Consider the following 22,787-nt stretch of genomic DNA (forward strand, 5'->3'; position numbering starts at 1 on the left):
TTAAAATTAACCTCCTCTCTTTCTTTTTACTTTACTAACGGGGCTATTAGGAAATTTAAAGTTACCTATGTGGCTTGCATTATATTTACTTTAGACACATGGTCTTAAATCTTGTTCCTGATAGAGTAGGCATGACTGTGCAGTAGTTCTAGCCAATACACACACCTCAAACACCACTCACTTCACCAAGGAAAATTCACTCCTCATATCAGTTATATTAACTGACCAGTTTTCATTAAATACAAAGAATATGGAGGTGTTTTGGGTAGCTGACTCTGGAATGTTAACTTTCTATTAAAATCTTTCATAAACTAATTGACTACTCTAGAGAATTTATTCCCAGTTGGGAAATACATCCATTCCCCTGCCCCATACCCCACCTATTCAGATACCCCTCCACATTAACCCATATATCATACAGCGGGTGCTGAAATATTTTAAAGTAAATGTCGGACAGTATAACTCTCTGGTACATGTTTGAGCACAAAACTTTCTTTTCTGGTTCTCTACTCTTCCTGAGGGCTGTTGATCAGCAACCTTTATTGCATTTCTACAGTATATAAATCACTGGATTAGAGGCTGTGGATAGCAGAATTATACAGTAACAATTGCAAAGAATTATTGAGTGTTTCTAAGTGCCAGACACTGTGCTAAGAGAATTTCATGTTATTTAATCACCAAAATAACTAGACGAAGGAAGTACTGTATTATTCCCCATTTTGTGTATAAGTCTCATCGTTATGTTCCCAACATTTGTAAGATCTCTAGGTGACCCCATTTTCCTTACCATGAGTTGGTTGAACATATAGTTGCAGTATAGAGGTTGTTTAGATAAGAGCTGTCCTCTTGAGCCATTGTCTATCCAATGAACTCTAATCCAATAGTCTTAATAGGTCCTTCCTCTTTAGTTTCTCTCTCCTCCTCAAGGTCTTAATCTTTAACCCCTGTGCCAACTCCCTAGCATTCCTCTCCTTCTCCCTTTTATCTCCATCCTTGGCTCTCTTTCATTTTTGCCTCTTCTTTAACTTTGGGATGAAAGGAGAGGGGAAGTATATTTTGAGGACCTACATGTAGACAGAGAGGAGAGAGTACAACAGCCCTATTTCTTCTAAGTTCATGGTGATTTCTAGGACAACTAAACCTTTCTAATTTTAAGGTGCCCACCTCTTAGCAAAGTCAGGGAGAAATGGTTTCATATATCATACTGTAAATCCAACCCATACTGGAGATTAGTGAGGGGGAGGTTCTGCCTCTAGAAGTCACTCAAGAATCCAAATATATAGATTCTGGCATCTTATAACATCCTCTGGAAATTGTAGTTCCAAGATCTCTAGAGGAAGGGAAGAGTGTCAAGATGGCACTGACAGAAAGTGATGTGCCTCACTTCTGCATACATTTTATGAATATAAAACACTAGGCCTCATCATCCAACAAGGGACTGGGGATTCATATTTTCTCTCTGTTCAGGAAAGAGAAGAGTTGAATGTGAGATCTAGTGACTACTACCACAGCAAGTTTGGGGATATAGGTTATTTTTAGCATTTGTGTCTTTGGAGGCTGTATGTGTTATTCATACTTTCAACTTTGAAACTGTTTCCCTACTTGAATGATTGCAAGTTGAATCAAATTCAAATATATCCTTCACCCAAATCTGCTATTAGGAAAAACAAACAAATGAAACTTTGAATGTGAAATGAAACTACATTGGGAGCTTTTGTAAGTGTTCCAGTTTCATTTTCTTTTAGAGTTGTTCTTTGTGATAGCGTGTTTATTCAATTCCTGAAGTGTTGTCAAGTAAGTAGCATTTAATCTGTGAAAATTTTCAAGTGGCTCCTTTTTCTCCCTCAAGTGTTTTTCTCTCAAGTATTGTTGTCATTTTAAGACTGAAATGAACCATTTGATTTTTAAAAATTATTTATGACACATCAAGTAGCACTCAGTGTTTTGTCACAACGTTGAAACTGTTTCTGACGGCCCACGTAAAATATGGCAGCAAGGTCGGGAGCCTTTTGTAGCCAACGTTTAGAAACATAGCTCACCATTGGAACTGGTTATAATTCCTGGGTGCTGACATGAAGATTGATAATTCTTAACTCTGATTTTAGTGATATTTGCCAATTTCATTGCTGTAATCCTTTTCTTTCAAGTTATTACCTGGAACTGAAGTGATAACAAATGTTTTGTTTTATTCTGCCAGATAAAAGGTTAAAAGTTTGTATGTTACATGCTCTTAAGCACACATGCATGTGTGCACACACACATGTGCATGCACACACAAATATACAATTGGATCAAGAGGAAATAACTTTTCTAAAATGGAAAGATGGTCCTAGTTTTAACATCGGTGATTCATTCCCTTGTGGTTACATCACATATAAAAATTGGGAAGTCAACCTTATGGATCTTTGTGCACTGACTGTATCATACAATTCTAATTTTCTTTCTTTTTTCAGGGAAATGATAGTACTCTTTGCCAAGTATTATTATTGAGTCAACTGCCAAGGTTTGAGAGAGTGTCAAGGGCCTTTAAAATTATTTAGTGTTGAGTGAAGAGGTAGAGAAAGGTATTCCCTATTCCCAAACATTTTAACTTTTATGTCTCTACCCAATGTTGGAATATAATCTAGACTTGAAGGCTTTTCTGATTCTTTTTAAAATGATGTACATTGTTGAATGAAGTCAGAACTTCAATCTGACTTAAATCTAACTCATTGATACCCAGTTTGGAACATCTCTTTCTAATTTTTAATAGAATGTATTCTTTCTTGCCTAATATTCTTATCTTCAGACTTCTGCGCATCAGAAGGCCTGTGTGCCTGTTTGTGGTTTTGCACCATATGGAAGTTCAAATTTGACTTTAGAAATGATGTCATAGTTGCTTACTGCAAACTGGGCTGATATTGTTTGAGAATTGGATGCAGTTAGGTTAAAAAAATAAAATAAAATAAAAAAGGACCTTCAAGTTTTGTATCTTGATTCTAGGAGACTATGTAAAGCTCTAAAGATAGAGTGAAGGTGATTGAAGGGCATAGTCCAAATTCCTTTGAAGTTAAGTACATGCTTTCCAGCACATGGAAAAATCATCTCCCACACAGAAGACCTCAGCTGGCACAGACTCCCTCCTGCCATGTTGAATTTGGGTGTTGTGCATAGTCTGTTGATCACAACCATCCTTGCTCTCTGTTTTATTCCAGGAGATATGTTCTCACAGCTAGGGTTGCTTTTCATCTCCTTGCCCAGGAAGATGCAGCAGGACCCTGATAGATCACACATGGAGAGAAGGTGCTACAAATATTAAGTGTATTATTCATCATTAAAGAGTGTTTTGTTTTTCTAAACTCTCTCCAGCACCATTCACCACCTTCCATATTGTAATTTATTTGCACCACAGTTAAAATGGTGGGCATGTATTTTAGGTCCACATATGGGCCATTCAACTTTGATAACCAGAATGTTGAGCTGAGAGGTCCACAGTCATATTTTTTTCTCTGAATCTCATTGAGTAGGCCTATTGCAAATATCTATAATTGATTGTAACCACTTCTAACTACTGCTGTAATCTAAAGTGTTCAGCATGTTCTGGCAATTTCCAAGAACCTCACCAAATGCCCATGCTTTATGCATAGGCTAAATACACATTTTGTCACCAGATAGGATGAAAACCCAAAGAGAAATAGTGTTGTTATTCCAGGTTGGTAGATGAAAATAACTTTTCACCCCCCATACCCCGTAAAGGCGTGCACCACTAAGCCTGAAGATGAAGATAACTTTTAACAAAGATAAGCCACTTTAGAACTAAGATGCTTAAGCTTTGGTGTACCTGGCATAGGTTTGCTTTCAAGAAAGGGAAGAATCTCAGGACAAGAGTATCTCTTCCACTTTCCCAGTCCCTGTATCTGTATGATCATTAGGTGAGAAGAGATATAGCTATCTGATATTTGAAGAAACTGTAGTTCTCAGGCTCTCTGATCACAGAGTGTTCACCCTCTCTCATTGTGTGGTCAGTAGTTTTATGCCTTATGGGCTTCAAACACCTTTTGTCACCCCTTCCTCATGAGGCCTTCCAGATCCATCCTCTTTTCTGGGCCAGAACTGGAAAAACTACTCATTTACCTCCATGTCAACTTTGACCTTTAGAAATAAAGCATTGGAACCCCTTGCTTGGAAAGGGTAAACAAAGGAGTTTCTATTCCAATAACTTATATCTTTAATATCATCCTTCTTTTCTGGTATAGTCTACCAAAGACTGATTCCTGCCTTCAACATCACAAAATTTTAGGCATCAAGACCCGTCTCTTCTAACCTTTTTGTGTTACAGACGAACAAGTTGTGGCTGAAGGCTAAAAGCTGTGGCTGGAGGCTAAGTTGAGGAGAGTCGTTCATCCTGATTGTCACAGCTACATAGAAGCAAACTGGGGACCCAAAGCCTTGGGTGTTCTTTTCCCATTGTTCAAGTTGTTGTTTGACTCTATGTCTTCTTAGTGTTTTTACATATCTATTTATTTTGGCTTATTATAATATTCTTGCAATGTTTAAAGTTTTTTCCTTTCCATCTAAATTTTACTTGACTATAACATAAAGAAACAAAATATTCAACAAAAATTGTTATGAGATGCAGCAACCCTCGACTTCCCATCATCCTATTTCTTCTTCCTCCAAACAATCCCCATTAATTATTTTTGCCCGGTTATTTTGACACCTTAACTTCATGGTTATTTATGTTGCTACTATTATTGATTTTTTTTTTGGTATGGAAGGTGAGAATCAAACCTTTCATCACCCCAGTACCCCATTGCCCATATAAACCCTGTTATTCCCTTCTTTCTCTCATAAGGGTTATATGATAATTTGGTTGCAGCTTGTTCTGTTGTTATTATTTTGGTTTCTCTTGTTCTTGAAAGAGATTGTTGTAAGATATTTATTAATCTTTAGTTGTATACTCATAAATTTTTCAACTTCATTGAAATATGAATTATTTAACTGTACAATTCAGTGAGTTTTGATATATCATTTAATATACCATTTATCTACTCTCCTAATCAATTTAGAGAACAAAAATTCTGTTTTGACTCATTGTAACCAGTCCTTCCACCTCCCACCATGGACAGCTGTGCAATCTTTTCTATCACCTACATTACTTTGACCAATTTTAGAATTTCATAGAAATGGAAATAAAATCATATAACACATCTTCTGTATTCTTTGCACTCAACCTGCTTTTGGGATCTACCTTTTCATTGCATGTATCTGTAGTTTATTCTTTTCTTTTTTAAGTTTTTAAGATGTCAATGGACCTTTATTTTATTTATTGATACACAGTGCTGAGAATCGAACCTCGTGCCTCACACATGCTAGGCAAGCGCTCCGCCACTGAGCCACAACCCTGGCCCAAGCCACAACCCCAGCCCTGTAGTTTATTCTTTTGTATTGCTAGATACTATTCCAGATAAATGAAAGGATAAACAACTATGGTAATATTTGGTGGTGGAGATTTGGGCTGTGTCCATTATGATCCATTATAGATAATTCTGATATGAACATTTCTATAAACATCATTTTGTAGACAAATTTTTAAGAATCATTAATGATCTAATTTAATTTTGGTTATTTGGTTTAATAAGGTACATCCTTTGTTCAAACCAAGGGAATTAACCACAGTTATTTCATATATCCTATCTCAAACTGACCATGATAGATCACTGGAGAGATAACTCCTGGAACCACATATATCACATATGAAGTTGTCTTTAATGATCCAGAGAAAATAAATCATGGTGGTTATCTTAGTCCATTTGAGCTGTTTTAATAAAATATCTGAATAAAGTAGTTTATAGACAATAAAAATAATTTTTTTTTGGTTCCATAGACTTGGAAATCCATGCTCAATGTGCCAGATGATGTAGTGTCTGGCAAAGGCGCTCTATACACAGTACCTTCTTACTATGACTTCACAGGGTGGCAGAGGCTAATGGGCTCCCTTGGATCTGTTCTGTAAAGGTACTAATCCCACCCATGCTCTAATCATCCCTGAAAAGCCCTTTCTGTTAATATTATTGCATTGGCAATTCAATTTCAATGTAAGATTTTTGAAATGTCACAAACATTCATATCCTGTATTTTATTTATCTACTCTCCTAATCAATTTAGAGAACAAAAATTCTGTTTTGATCCTTTATAGTCAGCCCTACCATCTTCAGCAATAGCATCTGCTGAAATGGCAGCACGGTAATTTTTGGCAAAAGGTTCTAGTCTTTTAAAAAAATTCCAATTAAATCCAGGTATGGTGGTACATGCCTATAATCCCAGTGGCTTGGGAGGCTGAGGCAGGAGGATCCTAAGTTAAAAGCCAGCCTCAGCAACTTAGTGAGGCCCTGAGCAACTTATTGAGAACTTGTCTCAAAAAAAATAATAATAACATAAATAAAAATGGGCTGGGGATGCAGCTTAGTAGCTAAGCATCTCTGGGTTTAATCCTTGGTACCTGCCTAAAAAATACAATTAAAAAGCACATGTCTTGGGAGTAGCATATTAGATATGATTATTCAGTTGACAATAGTGTTCTCGGAATTCTCAGTCTGTTATTGACAATAATTAATGAGAATAATCTTCACATAAAGTGTCATAGTTGGTTTTTAAAACTAGAACAATGGGTATTTGTAAACATAGAGACAAATACAATCTTATAGACCAATATAGTAGAATTTAGAAAGACTATAGGGGATTAACTTTCAAATGGTCTTTTAATGGCCTTCATATTCTTTTTATTGTCTCATTTTTTTTTCTATCACCCCAGTGATTTTTTTCTATAATCTAGAATTTGAGTATAGAAACAAAACTTTCTTTGCACATAGGGTTCAGAAGATCTTAAATATAAAAATAAAATTTATGTTTTATCTTTATATAAGTGAAAAACAGGAATTGTATTTTTCTAATTTTTGAGCTCAGGTAGAAATAGGATTTTTTAAGTATTTGGAAAACAGTTTTTCATATAAGTAAAGGATGGGTGTTTAATTTCTAGACCATTTTCTTCCTCTGGCAACACTAACTTCCTCTTGGCAATATGTATTTGTCTGATTTAGGAATGTTTCTCTATGTGTCAATCTTGTTCTTCCAGTTGCTCATGATGTTCTCCATGTATCTGGAGGATGCTGCAAATTGTGAGGAGTGTATTGCCCTCACTGGGCTCTCAGACATGGAGTATTTAATGTGCTTTATTTCCCAGCCTAAGTGAATACATTGTTTCCTGAAAGCAGGGAAGCAAACATGGGAGCATACTACTATTTTATAAAGTCTTATTTCATAGAAACCTTATATTTAAAAAAATTTCCATTTATATATGCACACAATAGGACTTTAAGGTAGATTACTGGCTGTTAAAATATATGGCATCAAGGTGCCTGTGAGCAATGGGTTGATCACCCTGTATTCAAGAAGCTCATGCTACTACCCACCCCTGCAAGGGCATTCCTGATGGTGATTGATAGCCTCTTGGTAAAAACAAAACCTTCTTTTTCCTGATTTTAGGTAGATGCACTGAGATTACGACTGGAAGAAAAAGAATCTTTTCTCAATAAAAAAACAAAACAATTGCAGGACCTCACAGAAGAGAAGGGAACACTGGCTGGAGAGATTCGTGACATGAAAGATATGTTAGAAGTGAAGGAAAGAAAAATTAATGTTCTTCAGAAAAAGGTGAGTAGCTTTCATGTTGAGAGTTGGTATCATGCATGTTTTGTCATGTAGAGAGATTTTGAGCAGATGGAAAATAAATTGTCTTTAAAATTTTAGATTAGGAAGTATAAACTTTTTAGTTATTGACATTTTACTTATGGTTGTATCATATCATTTTTAGCTTGGCCTAATGAATTTTTTACTTTATCACTTAAAAACTGAATAGAGATTTTTTTCATTTGTCAGCTTAAACATGGAGGTAATTTTATAAATTTGGATATAAACATAAAATAGTAGAGCCAGGATGCTGCTAGGTAAGTGGTAAAACTTCTGCTTAGCATGTGTGGGGCCATAGATTCCACACTCACCCATGAATAAAAAAAAATTAAATCCCAAAAGTGAGCTTATTTTTCATTTTTCCTTCTTGAGAGTTGATCAGTATAGTTTGTGGGTCTTTAATGCATTTTAGATTCATTTTATAGTTACATAATCTTTGGTTGGTTATATCCTGATATCTTAGAGCATTCCTGCTGCTATAACAAAATAGCTAAGACTAGGCAATTTATAAAAAACAGAAATATATTTTCTTACAGTTCTGAAGAAAAGTCCAAGATCAAGGTAGAAGTAGGTTCAGTGTCCAATGAGAGTGTTCTCTTTGCTTCCATCATATTGCCTCTAGAGGGCATATATGCCATTCCCTCATGTGATGGGATGGTTCCCTCTAGCCCATTTATAAGGTTGCTAATCCCATTTATGTGGTCTCTGGTCTCATAACTTAAATACTTTTTGTAGATTCCACCTCTTAATATTTTCACATTGGTGATTAAGTAACATTCAGACCATGGCAATTGCCAAATCCATTTAGATTATTTGGAGAGAAGAGTAATGTTTATACGCTATACTTATTTGAATCAACAGAGAGAATGAATAAGAAATCCCAACCACAGTATCCCAACAAGAAGATACTCAGCCTCATTAGGGCCCTTGTTTTCTTTCTTCTTTCAATGGCTCCTTTTCTCCATTATAGGAGCCCTTGATTTTGTGACAGCACTGTGATTTTCTTTGTTTTAAAACATTTTTAGTTGTAGATGGACACAGTACCTTTAATTAATTAATTAATTTTTATGTGGTGCTGAGGATTGGACCCAGAGCCTCCTCTGTGCTAGGCAAGTGCTCTGCCCCTGAGCTACAACCTGAGACCAGCATTGTGAATTTCTTTTAGGTAATTCCCATTTAATGATGTGTACAGTTTAGGGAGAACCATAGAGTGCCTTGTCTTCCTCTAGAAAAGGGGTCAGCAAGAAAAGAAACCAATTTCTGCTCTTTATGAAAGACAAAAGTGGTTAGAAAGATATAAAGCACTCAGATTAGCATGCAATCATTATGAAAACTGAGTGGAAATCAATGGTGGGCCAAGGATACCACCCTAGGCAGGCATGTTGCTGGACACTATGCTGTAGCTACACTTGCCACCATCCTCTTGGTGTCACTTGCCATCATCATTTCTCACTCAGATCATATTAAAAGTATCCTCGCTGTTTTTCCTTCATTTATCCTTGTATTTCTTATAGTCTATTCTCAACATAGAAACTTACTCTCTGGTCAAAACTCTCCATTCACAACCAGCTACAAAATTTGTGGGGTCCAGTACAAATGAACATTTTTTTGTTATTTTGTGATGCTGGGATCAAACCCAGGGCCTCACATATGCTAGGCAAGCACTCTGTCACTGTACTATCCTCTCAGCTCATGACCCAGTACAAATGTGGAGGGTTTTGTTCAAAAATTTAGAATTTCAAGATGGCAATAGCAGAACATAAAACCATGTGTGGGACCCAGGACTGCTGTACAAGTCACAGGTCCATCAAGCTATACCAGTCCCAGGGGCTTCCATTTTCACTCAGAGGTAATAGTGGAAGTCTTTATAAGGGCCCATGATGTCTTATATGATTGAGCTTCTGACTTTCCTGTTTTGCTGGTCTCCCCTTTACTCATGTCATGTTGGCCTCCACTGCCTTTGCACTCTTCTGAGGGAGACATCAGGCATGTTCTCATGCTTTACAGTATTCTCCATGGGGACACTCACCCTGGACTTGCCCTGCCTTGTGTGGTAGCTATAAGCCTAAAGCTCCTGAGTTGGGATGTGCTGTAATTGTGAAAAACCTACCAGATTTTGAAGAGTTATTGTGAAAAGTATATTGTGAGACCTCTCATTAATAATCTTTATATTATATCTTTAAATACAAATATTTTGCACATAGTAGGTGAGCTAAAATATAATTTTAAAATTTATATCACTTTTCTTTTTTTGTTTTTTAATGGTCTACAAGAAAATTTTATATTACCTATGTGGCTCCTATTATGTTTCTATTGGACAGAACTGCTCTAAGTATTCACATGACTCATGCCTTTTCTCCTTTTGGGCCTCTGTTCAAATGGTACTTTGTTATAGACCTTTGCCCTTTGTTAAAGACATAAAGTAGTGTTATCACATTCTACATATTGTTCCCTTGTGCAATTTTATTTTTCCTGCCAATTTGACTCAAGGACTGAGCCATGCAATGATGACCATGACAGTTGGTACTTACTTGTTTCTGTGGAGAGGTTGTGATGAGATTATCAATGAATTCTTAATATCCAGACCCCTACTTGTCCACACTTCTGCTTTTTCATAAGTGAGTTCTCTGGGCTTTTCAAATAAAGAGAGACATCAGATCTCCTCTCAGTGCATTCCTGTTCTATTATGGTGAACCAGAACCTTTAAATGGTATAATTATGTACAGAATAATGTGGCTTTCATTTTATAGAATAATTAAAGTTAGATAAAAATCAAATCATTGAGATTTCACCAAGGAGTTAAAAGTAGAGATCCTGCATTTGTTTGGAACTCTCAAGATGTTGGTGATTCGGTGGGTTGTATTATAAGTTCATTTCTGTTGAAATCTTCATGGACAAGGACCTCATTATTGGATTCCCATCTCACAGTACCCATTTGCTTGATAATAGGTAACTGAAAGAGACCTGGGCAGAGATAAGTAAAGACCCTTGAATCAAAGGGTTTTTGTTGGGTGGGGTTAATAGAGAAATGTTACATTGGCATACATTAGAGCATGTTCTAATGATTGAAGAGAAGACTTTTCATTTAAAATCTCTAGCAATGAGTGACGACAAGAGCTGAAGACCTGCTGGATTTCTTATGTTGCATGCCAAGCACTATTTACTTACTCTTAACTACAACCTGATGAGACAAGTGCAATTATAAATCCAAGGAACTGAGAAATATTTAGGCTTATTATAAGCTTTCTCATAGTCTAGATATAAGAATTTGTTTTGTCTTTGAGTAAATAGAATAAATTGGTTAATGCAAATTAAGTGAATGAACCTCATTTTCTTTTGATCTCAATTCTTATGTTGATGACACCAGGTATGAGACTGAGTTGAAGAAGAATGTCCCAATTGCTCATTTGCCAAGAGTTGAAACTAAATGTTCTTTCCCTTGAGGAATAACTGACAAAAGATTTTTCAGTAAAATTGTGAGATGGCACCTTCAGTGCATAAGTGACAAATGATCGCTTTTGCTAATATGAATATTTTGAAAAGAAATAGTAAACTTTTTTCCATTCCTAGACTCAAAAGTTTGGGAACCAATTTGGATGCTCTGTAATAAAATTGGTGTCTCTTATAGCTCCTTTTGGCAACATGATCATGATCTTGTTTGTTTGAATCATGTAAAAAATGTTTCATGTATACTTGGAGGGTTTGCTTCCAGTTTTTGAACTAAGTGTTTACTGATAGGAGGGTATTAAACCACTGACAACATGGTAAATGAACAAGACTGCTGTTAGACCCTCAGTGTGAAAGGGAAATTAACTCCCAATAAATGATGTCCATCATTCAGAAGCTGGTTCAAACTGTGGAAATAATAGAGAAGCCAGTGGGCCACTGAAACATTGAGGCTGGAGGCCCTTTGGACCACATTTAGCACAATTGGCTGTTTTAGAGAAGGCCTGGATCTGAACAGTACAATCTTTGGATTACTATTTTGGCATGGAAGAATAATAAACCCATGTCAATGTCAGAGGTGCAACATTACTTCATGGGCATCCTGCCCTGTTTTGATGCCAGTAGAACTGGGTAAGCTCCTTTACTATCCATATTTAAAGTGGCAGAGCTAGGCTTGCACCTCATATATGTAAGTTTTGCTTTCAGAGCCTTGGGTCTCCAATGTCTTGTGTGTTCTGTAAGTTCTGTAGACACATATGGGTAGGAAGATTTAAACATTTTTGTCACTTAAAGAAGGGACTGAAACTGAAGGGAGAACCCCAGGTGGCAAGACAACTCTGATCAATCTTTAGTAAGGAGACAAAAATTATCCAAAATGGACATTTGGCCCTAATTTCATATTCTTAACTCCATGATGCAAGATATGGAGTTATTTTAGTAGGGACAAAAATATACATGTATGAAAAATGTTTAGTGAACTGTCCCCTGTAGCTGTGATACCAGTCTGAAGAGCAGTAATTTTCATGCTAGAGCCACAGAATTCTGTTCCCATACCTGATTTCAAACTGTAACTGATGAAGTGCTACCTGACTATTGAGTTTTTGTAGGAAATGTCATAAAACCTTGATGACATTGTACATTTGGAAAGTGTATAATGCCTAGCAATTTAGGACATGGTAGTATTTTTTGAACCAGATCAAATTCAGACTGTTACGCAGCTCATAGATTCTTACAGCATAAACTTGCTACCCAGGAATTTTAAAAAGCCATTAAAATTGGACAAAAATTCTATCTCCATTTCCATTCTAGGTCTCAGACCCATGCACAGTGTGAATTTATAGAGTAGCGTTACTTTATTTATTGGGGGTAGGAAAACAGATGTTGATCTCTTTGGAAGACAAATTTACTGGCTGCCTACTGAACTTGTGGATTGCCCTCTAAGTTGAAAAAGGGAGGGAGGTTGAGTGAAGTTGGCTCCTCCAAGTGGTGTATATGGACTTGCTTGCTTCAGCAGCGTTTTTATACCTATTTGGAACTGTGGTAGTGAAATTTCTGAATGACAATAAGCTCAGAGGTAAGGATGCTATGTGTTATTAGGATACTGATTTTCTTCTGGGCTTATTTTTCAAAAAAATAATACTTGAGAAGGTGGCCAAGAACAGAAGAGATTTTCACATTAAATGTAAAACTGAAGTAAGGAGTAGAAGACTTTTTTAACTCCTTTGAGCTCTTTCTCAGTGTTTAAATATCTAGTTGAACTTTTATACTTATTATTGGCAAATCTCCTAAGTTTTTGAACATATGCAAAATCATATTACTTCTGCATTTACTGAGTGCTTCCTAAGTGTCAGTCAGTTACTACTCCAGGTTTTGTAGGTTCAAAGAGAAATAAGACATTTTCCAGTCCTCAAGAAGCTGACAATCTGGTTGGGGAGACAGACATGCATAATCCTAAATATAAGTGCAATGGAGAGCAACATATGGCAGGTTACCAGAAGCAAACCATTTGACAGATGCATACAGCAGAAGCCACTTCTGGCTACTTTTAAGCAAATGGGAATTTTTAAGAATATCCAGAGCCCCAATATCTGGTCTATAGAACCAGACTGAGGATGATCAAGAACAAGGACAGCTCTAGGGAACAAATACCACCGTGATCTCATATCCCAGAGTGTCTGGTCAGGTGCTGCCTCTGCTGATGGCTGCCCTGACATCATTCAGTCAGGACTCAAAGTCCTGGGACAGAGCTTCATGTTTTATACAAGTGCCTCTCATTGGCAGAATTTAACCAGACCCTTCATCCAAAGGAATCTGGGAAATGTGACTCTAAGCTTTATTCTTGTTCAGCTCAGAGTTGTGAATCACTTACTTTGAGTAGTCTTTGTTAATACTGCAGTCTGGGATAGGTCTTACACTCTTAAAGAAGTACTTACTGGTTATGTTTGGAAGTATGCTTCCTTTGGTGAATGTTGGCTTCCCTAACAGGGCTTAGATTCCCATGAGTTCCCGAACCTTGATAATCAAGATACCTCCAGCTCCTTGATACATTCTTGGAATAAGCTGGTCCTCAATAAACAAAACAAAACAAAACAAAACAAAACTAGCCAAATCGCAATGAGAACTTGGGAGAAAATGCTTTGAGATCTACTTCTGGTCCACGAATATTGTTAGCTCTGAGGAGAGTCATTTGCCCCAGCGAAATGTCAGACCCACTCACTGTTCCCAGTACGGTATGTTCTGTGTAGGCTGCAAGATGGAACCATCCCATGAATAATAAAACTCAGAGGAGGAAATGACTGTTCTGCCCACACCTAACACCTCCAGCCTTGGTTCTATTAGTGTGGAAGGTAAAAAGAGATAAAGACTTGGGGCAGAGAGCTCAACCACTCTTCCTTTATTTTACATTTACAGAGAATATTCTTATTCTACAAAGAGAACTCCTTTTTTTGTAGTTATCACTTCTAACTTACTGTATTGTTAGAAATGGGAATGAAATTATTGATTATGCGTGGTCAATTATGACAGTGGAAATGATGCTTTTTATAATAAAAAGATTATCTATTATTGATTGAAACTTTCTTTATACTACCCTTCTAGACACTGCACTAGAGGTTTTGCATCCTTATGTTATGAGTTCAGATTATGAATTCTTAAAGTAATGATCATTAGATACTATCATAACCCCCATTTTTAAAAATGAGAGATTACAGTACAAAAAGGTAGTTTTTCCAGAGTCGCATGGCAGGAAAGCAATGAAGCTACTCCGAAGCACTAAACCAATGTCATAGTATATGATCCTGCCTTCCAAAATGGGAGAAGTGGAATCATTTACTTTTAGGGATTAACCAAGATACAATTTAAGCGATTTATCAGAGATTGATATATGAAGATACCTAGTTTTAATACCAAACCAGCAGATATGCAACCATCAAATAATAGGAAAACCAGTTAATAATAGGTTTAAAATAGGAAACCAACTAAGTTAATAAAATATAACACCATATCTAGATATAAAAATGTATACAATAGCTATATGTAGAAAGAAGAAACATTGTGGAGGCCTTCAATTCTATTTGTTCTTTTCTTCTCCCATGATTTTTCACATACCATTCTAAGCCAGTGGGTTGTTTTGTTGTTTCATTTTAAAAGCTTCATGCCTTTCTTTTGCCTCTGATGGTAGTTTCACTTTCCTTTAATTGTTGGTTTTTAGAAGACTAAAACTCCAAAAAATGATTTGAGAGAGACATCTAAACAGCTTTCCTGGACCAGTTGCAGATGAACTCATAAGTTTAGAGACTCTTGGCTGAGTCCTGAGAGGAGACAGCCAGAGAAGGCACTCCAGTTTGCAGTGAGTTATTCACATAAGGTCTGACCACCTTGGTGCAGGCAAACTCACTCTGCACTTGAAGCCAGGAACTAGGGTGGCCTCTCTGGGGATGGATCTGCAACCAGAGTGCTTGTGGGTCTAAGGCAGTGATTCTCAACCTGGCTGTTTTACAACCCTCTTCCCTACCCTATGGGAAGATTTACATGTTTGCTTGCCATAGCTTGGGATTGCTACATGCTTCTGGTGGATAGAGTCCAATCCAGAAATGCTGCTAAACATCCTACTGTGCCAATGATAGTTCCCCTCCTTGCAATAATTATGAATAAAAGCCCTGGTCCATAGGAAACTTTTCCTTTTGGGGTTTGGATTACTTATCTTGGTGCTCTAGGCCCCCTATCTGGTGATAGTATTTCTTAAATGGTTTTTACTTAGAATAACAGACATTTATCTCTCTTCTGAGTATTACCTCTGTTGAGGTAGTACTCAGAAGAGAGGTTTTTTTCTACACTTTTTCTGTGGCATCATCTTATACAGCTTCAGAGTTGGCTAATGTGTATTTGTGTACACATCCATGTGAGTATAGATGATGAGTGGATCATTATTGTTACTTTCTGCTTTATAATTTTCACATATAATGGTATATACTTATAAAGAATGAACTATTAAAATTATTATAATTATTAAAACCAATAGGGTCATATTGCTCATGATATAAGCTAATTTGGAGGGTATTATATAGGAAATATATAATATGAAGAAAGCTTCTGATTTAGAAGAGAAATGGATCACCTACTTTAAATTTCTGTGGCTAAATACTGGTGTTATGGTTTGGATATGAGGTACCCTCCAAATGTTCTTGTGTTAATGGAGGAATATTCAAGGGAAAAATGATTAGATCATGAAACATGTAACCTAATGAGCAGCTTAATAGTTTGAATAGATTAACTGGGTGGTTTAACTATAGGCAGACAGGGTGTGGCTGAAGGAGGTAAGTTACTTGGTGTGTGCTCTTAGAGATTATATATTTTGTCCTTGTCTCCTCCCATTCTCTCTCTACTTCCCAGCTACCATGAGCTGAGTAGTTTTCCTCTGCCCATTCACTATGATATTCTACCTCATCTCTGGTGATGTAGTTCACCAGACATGGACTGAGACCTCTGAAGCTCTGCACCACAGATAAACTTTTCCTCTTCTAAGTTGTTTTTGTTGAGTACTTTGGTTATAGCAATGCAAAGCTAAGTAGAGTAGCTCAGTTGATATTCCAGTCATTTGGAAAATAGTGACCTTTAAGACCTATTTGTTCTTTCTGATAAAAAAAAAAATGAACTTTATTTTATCAGCCTCTGGGCTGAAAATCTCATTTATGTTTGAATGAAGTATATATTTTCATATATTTTTGGAATAAAGTATAATTATTTTTTCAATGTAGACTATATGTAGATTTAATTAATATGCTGCTTAAATACTTGCAACTTAAAAGAATCGTAGTTAATATCTGATTTTCCAAATATAAGGGATAAAAAAACGAACAACATATTACATAATAAGTTCTCTCATGAATTCTGTATTTGTAGGATAGAGTATGTCACTAGACCTAAGAATAAATGTCCTTACTTTTACATCATTTAATATATCATGTCTTCAACATAGCATGCAAGTATTGTCAAGGGGTCTAGTGTTAAGTAAACACCACAGAAAGAATGATCACTAAGATGCATGGCTACTACTCATGGCTGAATGGTTTTCCCCACTGCTGGTGATGGTTTAGGGCAAAAACAACTGGGTGACTTTAACTGATTGATCCTGCTGGTCAGAAATCCATGCCCAAATAATGTGAAGATATTTCAGGAAGATGTTTGGGTGTATTTTGTGTCTCTTGAGTAGAGTCTGTGGCTTCCTTGATGACCCACACTTCTTTGTGAAGTAATGTATACACAAGCCTCCTCCTTTGTGTGTTATATTTTGCTTTTCTTCTAAGAACTTTAAAGTTACCTTTCTCCTAGAGATGACATGATAAAATGCCATTTTGTTGTCTAAGGAATCAAAGCCAGAAAAATTTACCTTCTGATAGAGTGATTGATCATCTTCAGGCACTGTCTTCAATTAGGTGTGTCTTTCTCCTCTTGGGCTCTATTGAACACAACCCAATATTTTTTGACTTTAAAAGACATGCAACTTTGAGTATGCTAATAATGATTGGACAACCCTGAAGACAGTAAACCTGGAACAGATTTGATGGACTATCATAGTTCAGCCTCTTCATTTCCCCATTTAATGATGCAGGAGTTTTAGAGTTAAAGTAACTTGTATAGGGTCACAGAGCTGAGTAGTGAAAGATCCTGGGCTTTACTTTTCTTTTCTTTTTTCTATCCACATCCCTATGACATTTGAGACTTTGGTCACTATTGACCTATGCTGGCCATCTTGCCATCCTTCCATGCATCACCCAACCATTCAACAATAAACAGTATACATATCCAGTGTCTATAATGAGCTGGATGCTATGCAGACCCTGGGGATCCATACACTATTGAGGAAGGTATAATTTTTGCCTACTGGAAATTCACGTGGATGGAGAAAGCAACTAAATAGGACATTATAGTACAGGATATGATGTATGCTGTGCTGGCCAGCTACAGAGTACAAATAGGAGGGACTCCTCGCCTCACAAGGGAAATGGGATGAACAAGGACTTCCTGGAAAAGTTGATGACTAAATTGAGAACTGAGGGAGTAGGAGTCATTGTCTAGTCAAAGCAGCAAAATCAGTATTTTCAAAGCTTTGGCAGAAAGAGGCAGCACAGTGCATTTGGTGGAATTAGAAGTAATTTAATATAGCTGGACCACACTTCTTGCCACATTTAGTAAGCAAATTTGACAATGAAGCATTTTTTATTCTTTATATCTTCTAGCCATCAAATATATTATATAATTAAAGTTTTAGAGACATTTTGACTTCCATACTATAAAATGTTCTCTTCTAGTCCCTTGTGACTTACAAGTGGCAATAGCGATTATCTGTGTTATTTCAAAATGCAATTCAGGGCCAAATCATGCTGAGAACTGATTCTCATTCAATGAGAGAGCTGATCCCAAGGCAGGGAAGCAAATTTCCTTTTAAATAAATATTTGCTTCTGGGTTAAGACTTTATTTTCTGTACTTAGTTTCACCATAATGGATTTTTTAAAGGTTTGTTTATAATCACCTGCAAAATCCCTTGAAGATTTAAAATAAAATGCCTAGAATAACCTGACTGTGGTTGCTATTCTATTGGGCACAGGCTTATTGACACATTTGTCCATTTTAGCTGCCAGCTATTGCCTACAGTTTTGTGATATGAAATAAGAGGCAGCTGAGCCTTTATATGTTTCTGTCTGGAGATGATTCTGTTACTCCTCTCACATACTTCTCAGGTCATTTGAAGAATAAGATTTAATCAACCTTATTTATGTGTGGAGGATAATTTTCTGTCTCTTTTTTACTTACCCTGAATTTGGCAGTGGATCCACTCTGAAAAGTGTATACATATAGATATTAATATTTATCATCTTATGGCATAAGGGAAGTCCTTAATTCAAAGCTTTTAAGATACATGCCTTAGCGCTGGAGTTGTAAGTGGAGGAGAGCTTGTCTAGTATGTATAAGGAAATATTTGATCCTCAGCACCATATGTAAATAAATAAATAAATAAATAAAATACATATCTATGTTTCCCTTGAAAACAAAAGTAATGAAAAGGTGGTATGTTCTTGATAAATATAATTCCACAATTATTGTAGATAACTGGCATCTTCCTATTGTTCTGATAGTACAGTCTTATTGCCAGTGTTTTTTACTTCAGACTTAGTGATTTTACAACTTTTGCAAACAGAAAGATGTAAGTACTTTAAAAAGACTATCTTCACAGAAGCTGAATTCTAAATCAGTGTTACAGAATATATGGCAGTTTGGTATTCTTTCATTCTATTGTATCATGCTTCCTTTTAAAAAACCAGCAATAGCCATGTATAATCAGTCTTTGGCTAATATTATTATAGTTTATAATATTATTACAGTTTATTAAACTTCCAACAAAGGTGCTGTGGCAGTTAAAAGTCTAAGTTGAACCTTAAGATTTCTTACCTGCTTGGTATGCATGTCTTGAATAATATCCAGGACTGTGGTTATAATGAATTTTGTACCAGTGATTATGTTATATTATATTATAACGTGGCAGAATTGACTTTAATAAAGGGGGATTATCTGTGTGGATTTGAACTAATTACATGAGCCCTTAAGTCTAGTTCCGATGGTCAGAGATGGGGAAGGCAGAGATTTGAAATATGAAGAAAGTCAATGCATGAAAAGTTCTCTGCTGTCAAAATGAAGATTGAGAGGCTCATGGCAAGGAGTGCAGGCAACCCTAGGGCTGAAGATGCTTTCTAGATGATCACTAGCATAGAAGCAAGCCCCGTAATCCTAAAACCACAAGAAACCACACTTTGCCAACAGTAAGAACGAACTCAAAAGTGATTTTTTTTCCCCTAGAGCCTCCAGACAAATACTCATAATGTCTGGACATTGATCTCCCCTTCTACTATCTTGAACTAAAACCCCAGCTGTAGCATCTTGTACCTCTGATCTACACAACTGTGATTTGATAAAAGAATGTTGTTTTAAGCCACTAAATTGGTGGCATTTTGTTAACATCAGTAGAAAACTGATATAAGGGTTTATTAACTGTTTAATAGTTATCAAACCTCTCAGAAATTCTGAGGCAAGTAAACAGGTGTGGAGTACACAGGATACTAACAAGTTATTGATAAACACAGTTTCCAATGCCTTGACTATTCCATTTAGAGATCCTGGATATTTTTTTATTATTTAAGACAAACCTGTATAAAATTTGTAGGTTCACAGAAAAATTGAAGGGAAGGTACAGATATTTTCCATATACCTCAGCCACCACACATGTACAATCTTCTCCACTGTCAACATCCCTTATTAGAGTGGTACATTTGTTACAAATGATGAACCTACATACACACATTATTATTATCATGGCCCTAGTTTATATTAAATTCACTTTGGGTATTGTATATTCTATGGATCTGGGCAAATTTCAGTTGACACATAGCCATTGTAACACTGTCATACAAAGTTGTTCTGTCCTGAAAATCCTCTATACTCTGCCTGTTCATCCTATCCTCTTCCTAACCCCCATTAATATCTTTGCTCTTTCCATGGTTTGGCCTTTTCCATAATATCAAGTAGGTCAAATTATTACAAGTGTATTATTTTCAGATTAGCTCCTTTCATATATCAATGTACTTTTAAATTTTGTCTAAGCCTCCTTTTTGGATGGCTCATTCCTTCTTTTTACACTGAATAATATTCCATTATCTAGATGTTTCACAGTTTATTTTGATACTTCCAAGTTAGATAATTTCAAGTTAAGTCATTAGAAACATGCATATGTAGTATTTTATATGGACTTTGCTTTTCAACTCCCTGTGTGAATATGACTGTAATGCTGGATCATATGGTATGAGGATGAGTAGTTTTGTAAAAATTGTCAAACCTTCTTCCAAAGTGCTTGTATAATTTCGCATTCCTGCAGGCAGCAAATGGAAACTCTTGCTCTTATACATCCTCACCAGCATTTGGTGTTGTCAGTATTCTCAATTTTAGCTATTTTAATCAGTATGTAGTATGTTAACCTACATTTCCCAGTTTACACATGATGTGTAGCATCTTGCCACATGCTTATTTGCTCTTTATCTCTTTTTGCTTAGAAGTCTGTTAAGGTCTTTGTCATTCTTTTTTTTCAAATTTTGTTTTCTTAGTGTTGAGTTTTAAGTGCTTTTTGTATATTTGGGATAATATCCATTTCTCAGATGTGTCTTTCAAATATTTTCAGTCTGTGGCTTATCTTTTCATTCTGGCTTTTGGTGTCTTTCATGAAGAAAAAATACTTAATTTTATTTATTTATTTACTTTCTGAGAATTTTTTTAACATGATAACAGAATATTCTTTGATTCATTGTACACAAATGGAGCACAATTTTTTACTTCTCTGGTTGTACATGAAGTAGGGTCACACCATTTGTGCAATCATAAATGTACCTAGGGTAATAATGTCTGTCTCATTCCACCATCTTTCTTACCCCCATGCCCCTCCCCCCTCTCCCTCTCTTTTGCCCAATTCAAAGTTCCTCCTCTTGTAACATGTCCCCCTGTGAATTGTGCTTCTATAAACATTGATATGGCTGCATCAGTGTAGTATGCTGTTTTTAAGCCCTTTGGGTATAGACCAAGGAGTGGGATAGCTGGGTCAAATGGTGGTTCCTTTCCAAGTCTTTTTAGGAGTCCACATACTACTTTCCAGATGGTTTGCATCTATTTGCAGGCCCACCAGCAACATTTGAGTGTGTCTTTTTCCCCACATCCTTGTCAACACTTATTGTTGCTTGTATTCTTTATCACTGCCATACTGACTGGAGTGAGATGAAATCTTAGAGTAGTTTTGATTTGCATTTCTCTAATTATTAGAGATGTTGAACATTTTTTTATATATTTGTTGATCAATTATATATCTTCTGAGAAGTGTCTATTCAGCTCCTTAGCCCATTTATTGGTTGGGTTGTTTGGTTTTTGGGTGTTAGGTTTTTTGAGTTATTATATTTCCTGGAGATTAGTGCTCTATCTGATGTGTATGTGGTAAAAATTTGTTTCCATTCTGTAGGCTCTGTCTTCACCTCATTGAGAAATCCTGGAAATTTTGATGAAGTTTTATAATTTTAGAGGGATTAGTGTTATTTAAAAATGTATGCACATAAGAGAGCTATTATTGCATCTTTCAGGTTATACTATTTCAGATCAAACAATTAAATTACCTAAAATGCAATTTTATGTGTTTTTCTGCTTTCCATGAAATCCTGAGTTCATTAAAAGAAATAACAAGGTCTTATTCATCTTCTTATTCCTGATAACCAGCATAGTGCTTAGGATGTTATACACGTCATAGGTACTGGAAAATTGAAATTTAATGGAATGAATCAGTAAATCTGTCCAAAATTCTAGTTATATTCAGAGTGAGTAAACAAATAGGGATGGCTTTTTTCCAATAAAACTTTATTTACAAAAACAGGCAGGGAGACAGATTGGACCATGGGCTGTAGTTTGCTGAATTCTGGTATAGATCAAAAGTTATTATAGCCTGTACGCAATTCTATCATATAGCAACCTTCATGGAATGTTTGAAGCTTTTTTATGTATTCTAAATATTTAATAGAAGGGAACAAGGTATCCTTGTTTTCCAGACTGTATTTACTATTTGCCTCAGACATTCCTTCTGGTGCAATAGGAAATAAGTCATTCATTCCCAAGGGTGAGTTCTTCCCTAGTTTCTGTTGCATTCTATAGCTTTTTTGTGAGTAAAGACTGAATGAAGCAAAGCTAAGAAAACAGGATGTGCTCAAATGAATAACACCATTGACATGGGGTGGAGATAGTTCTCTCTTCAGTGTTAAAATATGAAGTTAAATTCTTTAAGTCACATATGATACTGTGATTTCAAAAAAGCCCATGAAAGGTGGCATACACATACTGTGGCTCTCTCCAAATTATGAATGTTTATGAACTTGTGAACATCTGTAGGCACAGATAGATAAGGGCAGCCAGGTGGAAAGATAGGAATAAATGTAAGGATACTTTCCCACCTTTCCATGTAACTCGAATTTTCTTAGAGCCTACAGGGGAACCATCTGCGAAATATGGATGACAGTTATATAAAATATCAGGTAGT

The 22,787-nt window shown here is 36.1% G+C and overlaps 1 protein-coding gene across 19 annotated transcripts in view; it reads left to right on the forward strand.

Annotated features, from left to right (window-relative positions):
- Erc2 (ELKS/RAB6-interacting/CAST family member 2) overlaps positions 1–22,787 on the forward strand; it is an 873,922-nt gene that overhangs the window by 351,877 nt on the left and 499,258 nt on the right. For all 19 annotated transcript variants that reach the window (XR_013434457.1, XR_013434456.1, XM_078038390.1 and 16 more), the window contains one exon: positions 7,525–7,692. Coding sequence is in view for 17 of the 19 variants with exons in the window: in XM_078038390.1 (XP_077894516.1) it covers positions 7,525–7,692 (168 nt within the window). In the remaining 2 variants the exon portion in view is untranslated. The remainder of the gene's footprint in view (positions 1–7,524; positions 7,693–22,787) is intronic.

Source organism: Ictidomys tridecemlineatus, chromosome 2 (genome assembly GCF_052094955.1).
Source record: "Ictidomys tridecemlineatus isolate mIctTri1 chromosome 2, mIctTri1.hap1, whole genome shotgun sequence".
Lineage (NCBI taxonomy): Eukaryota > Metazoa > Chordata > Mammalia > Rodentia > Sciuridae > Ictidomys > Ictidomys tridecemlineatus.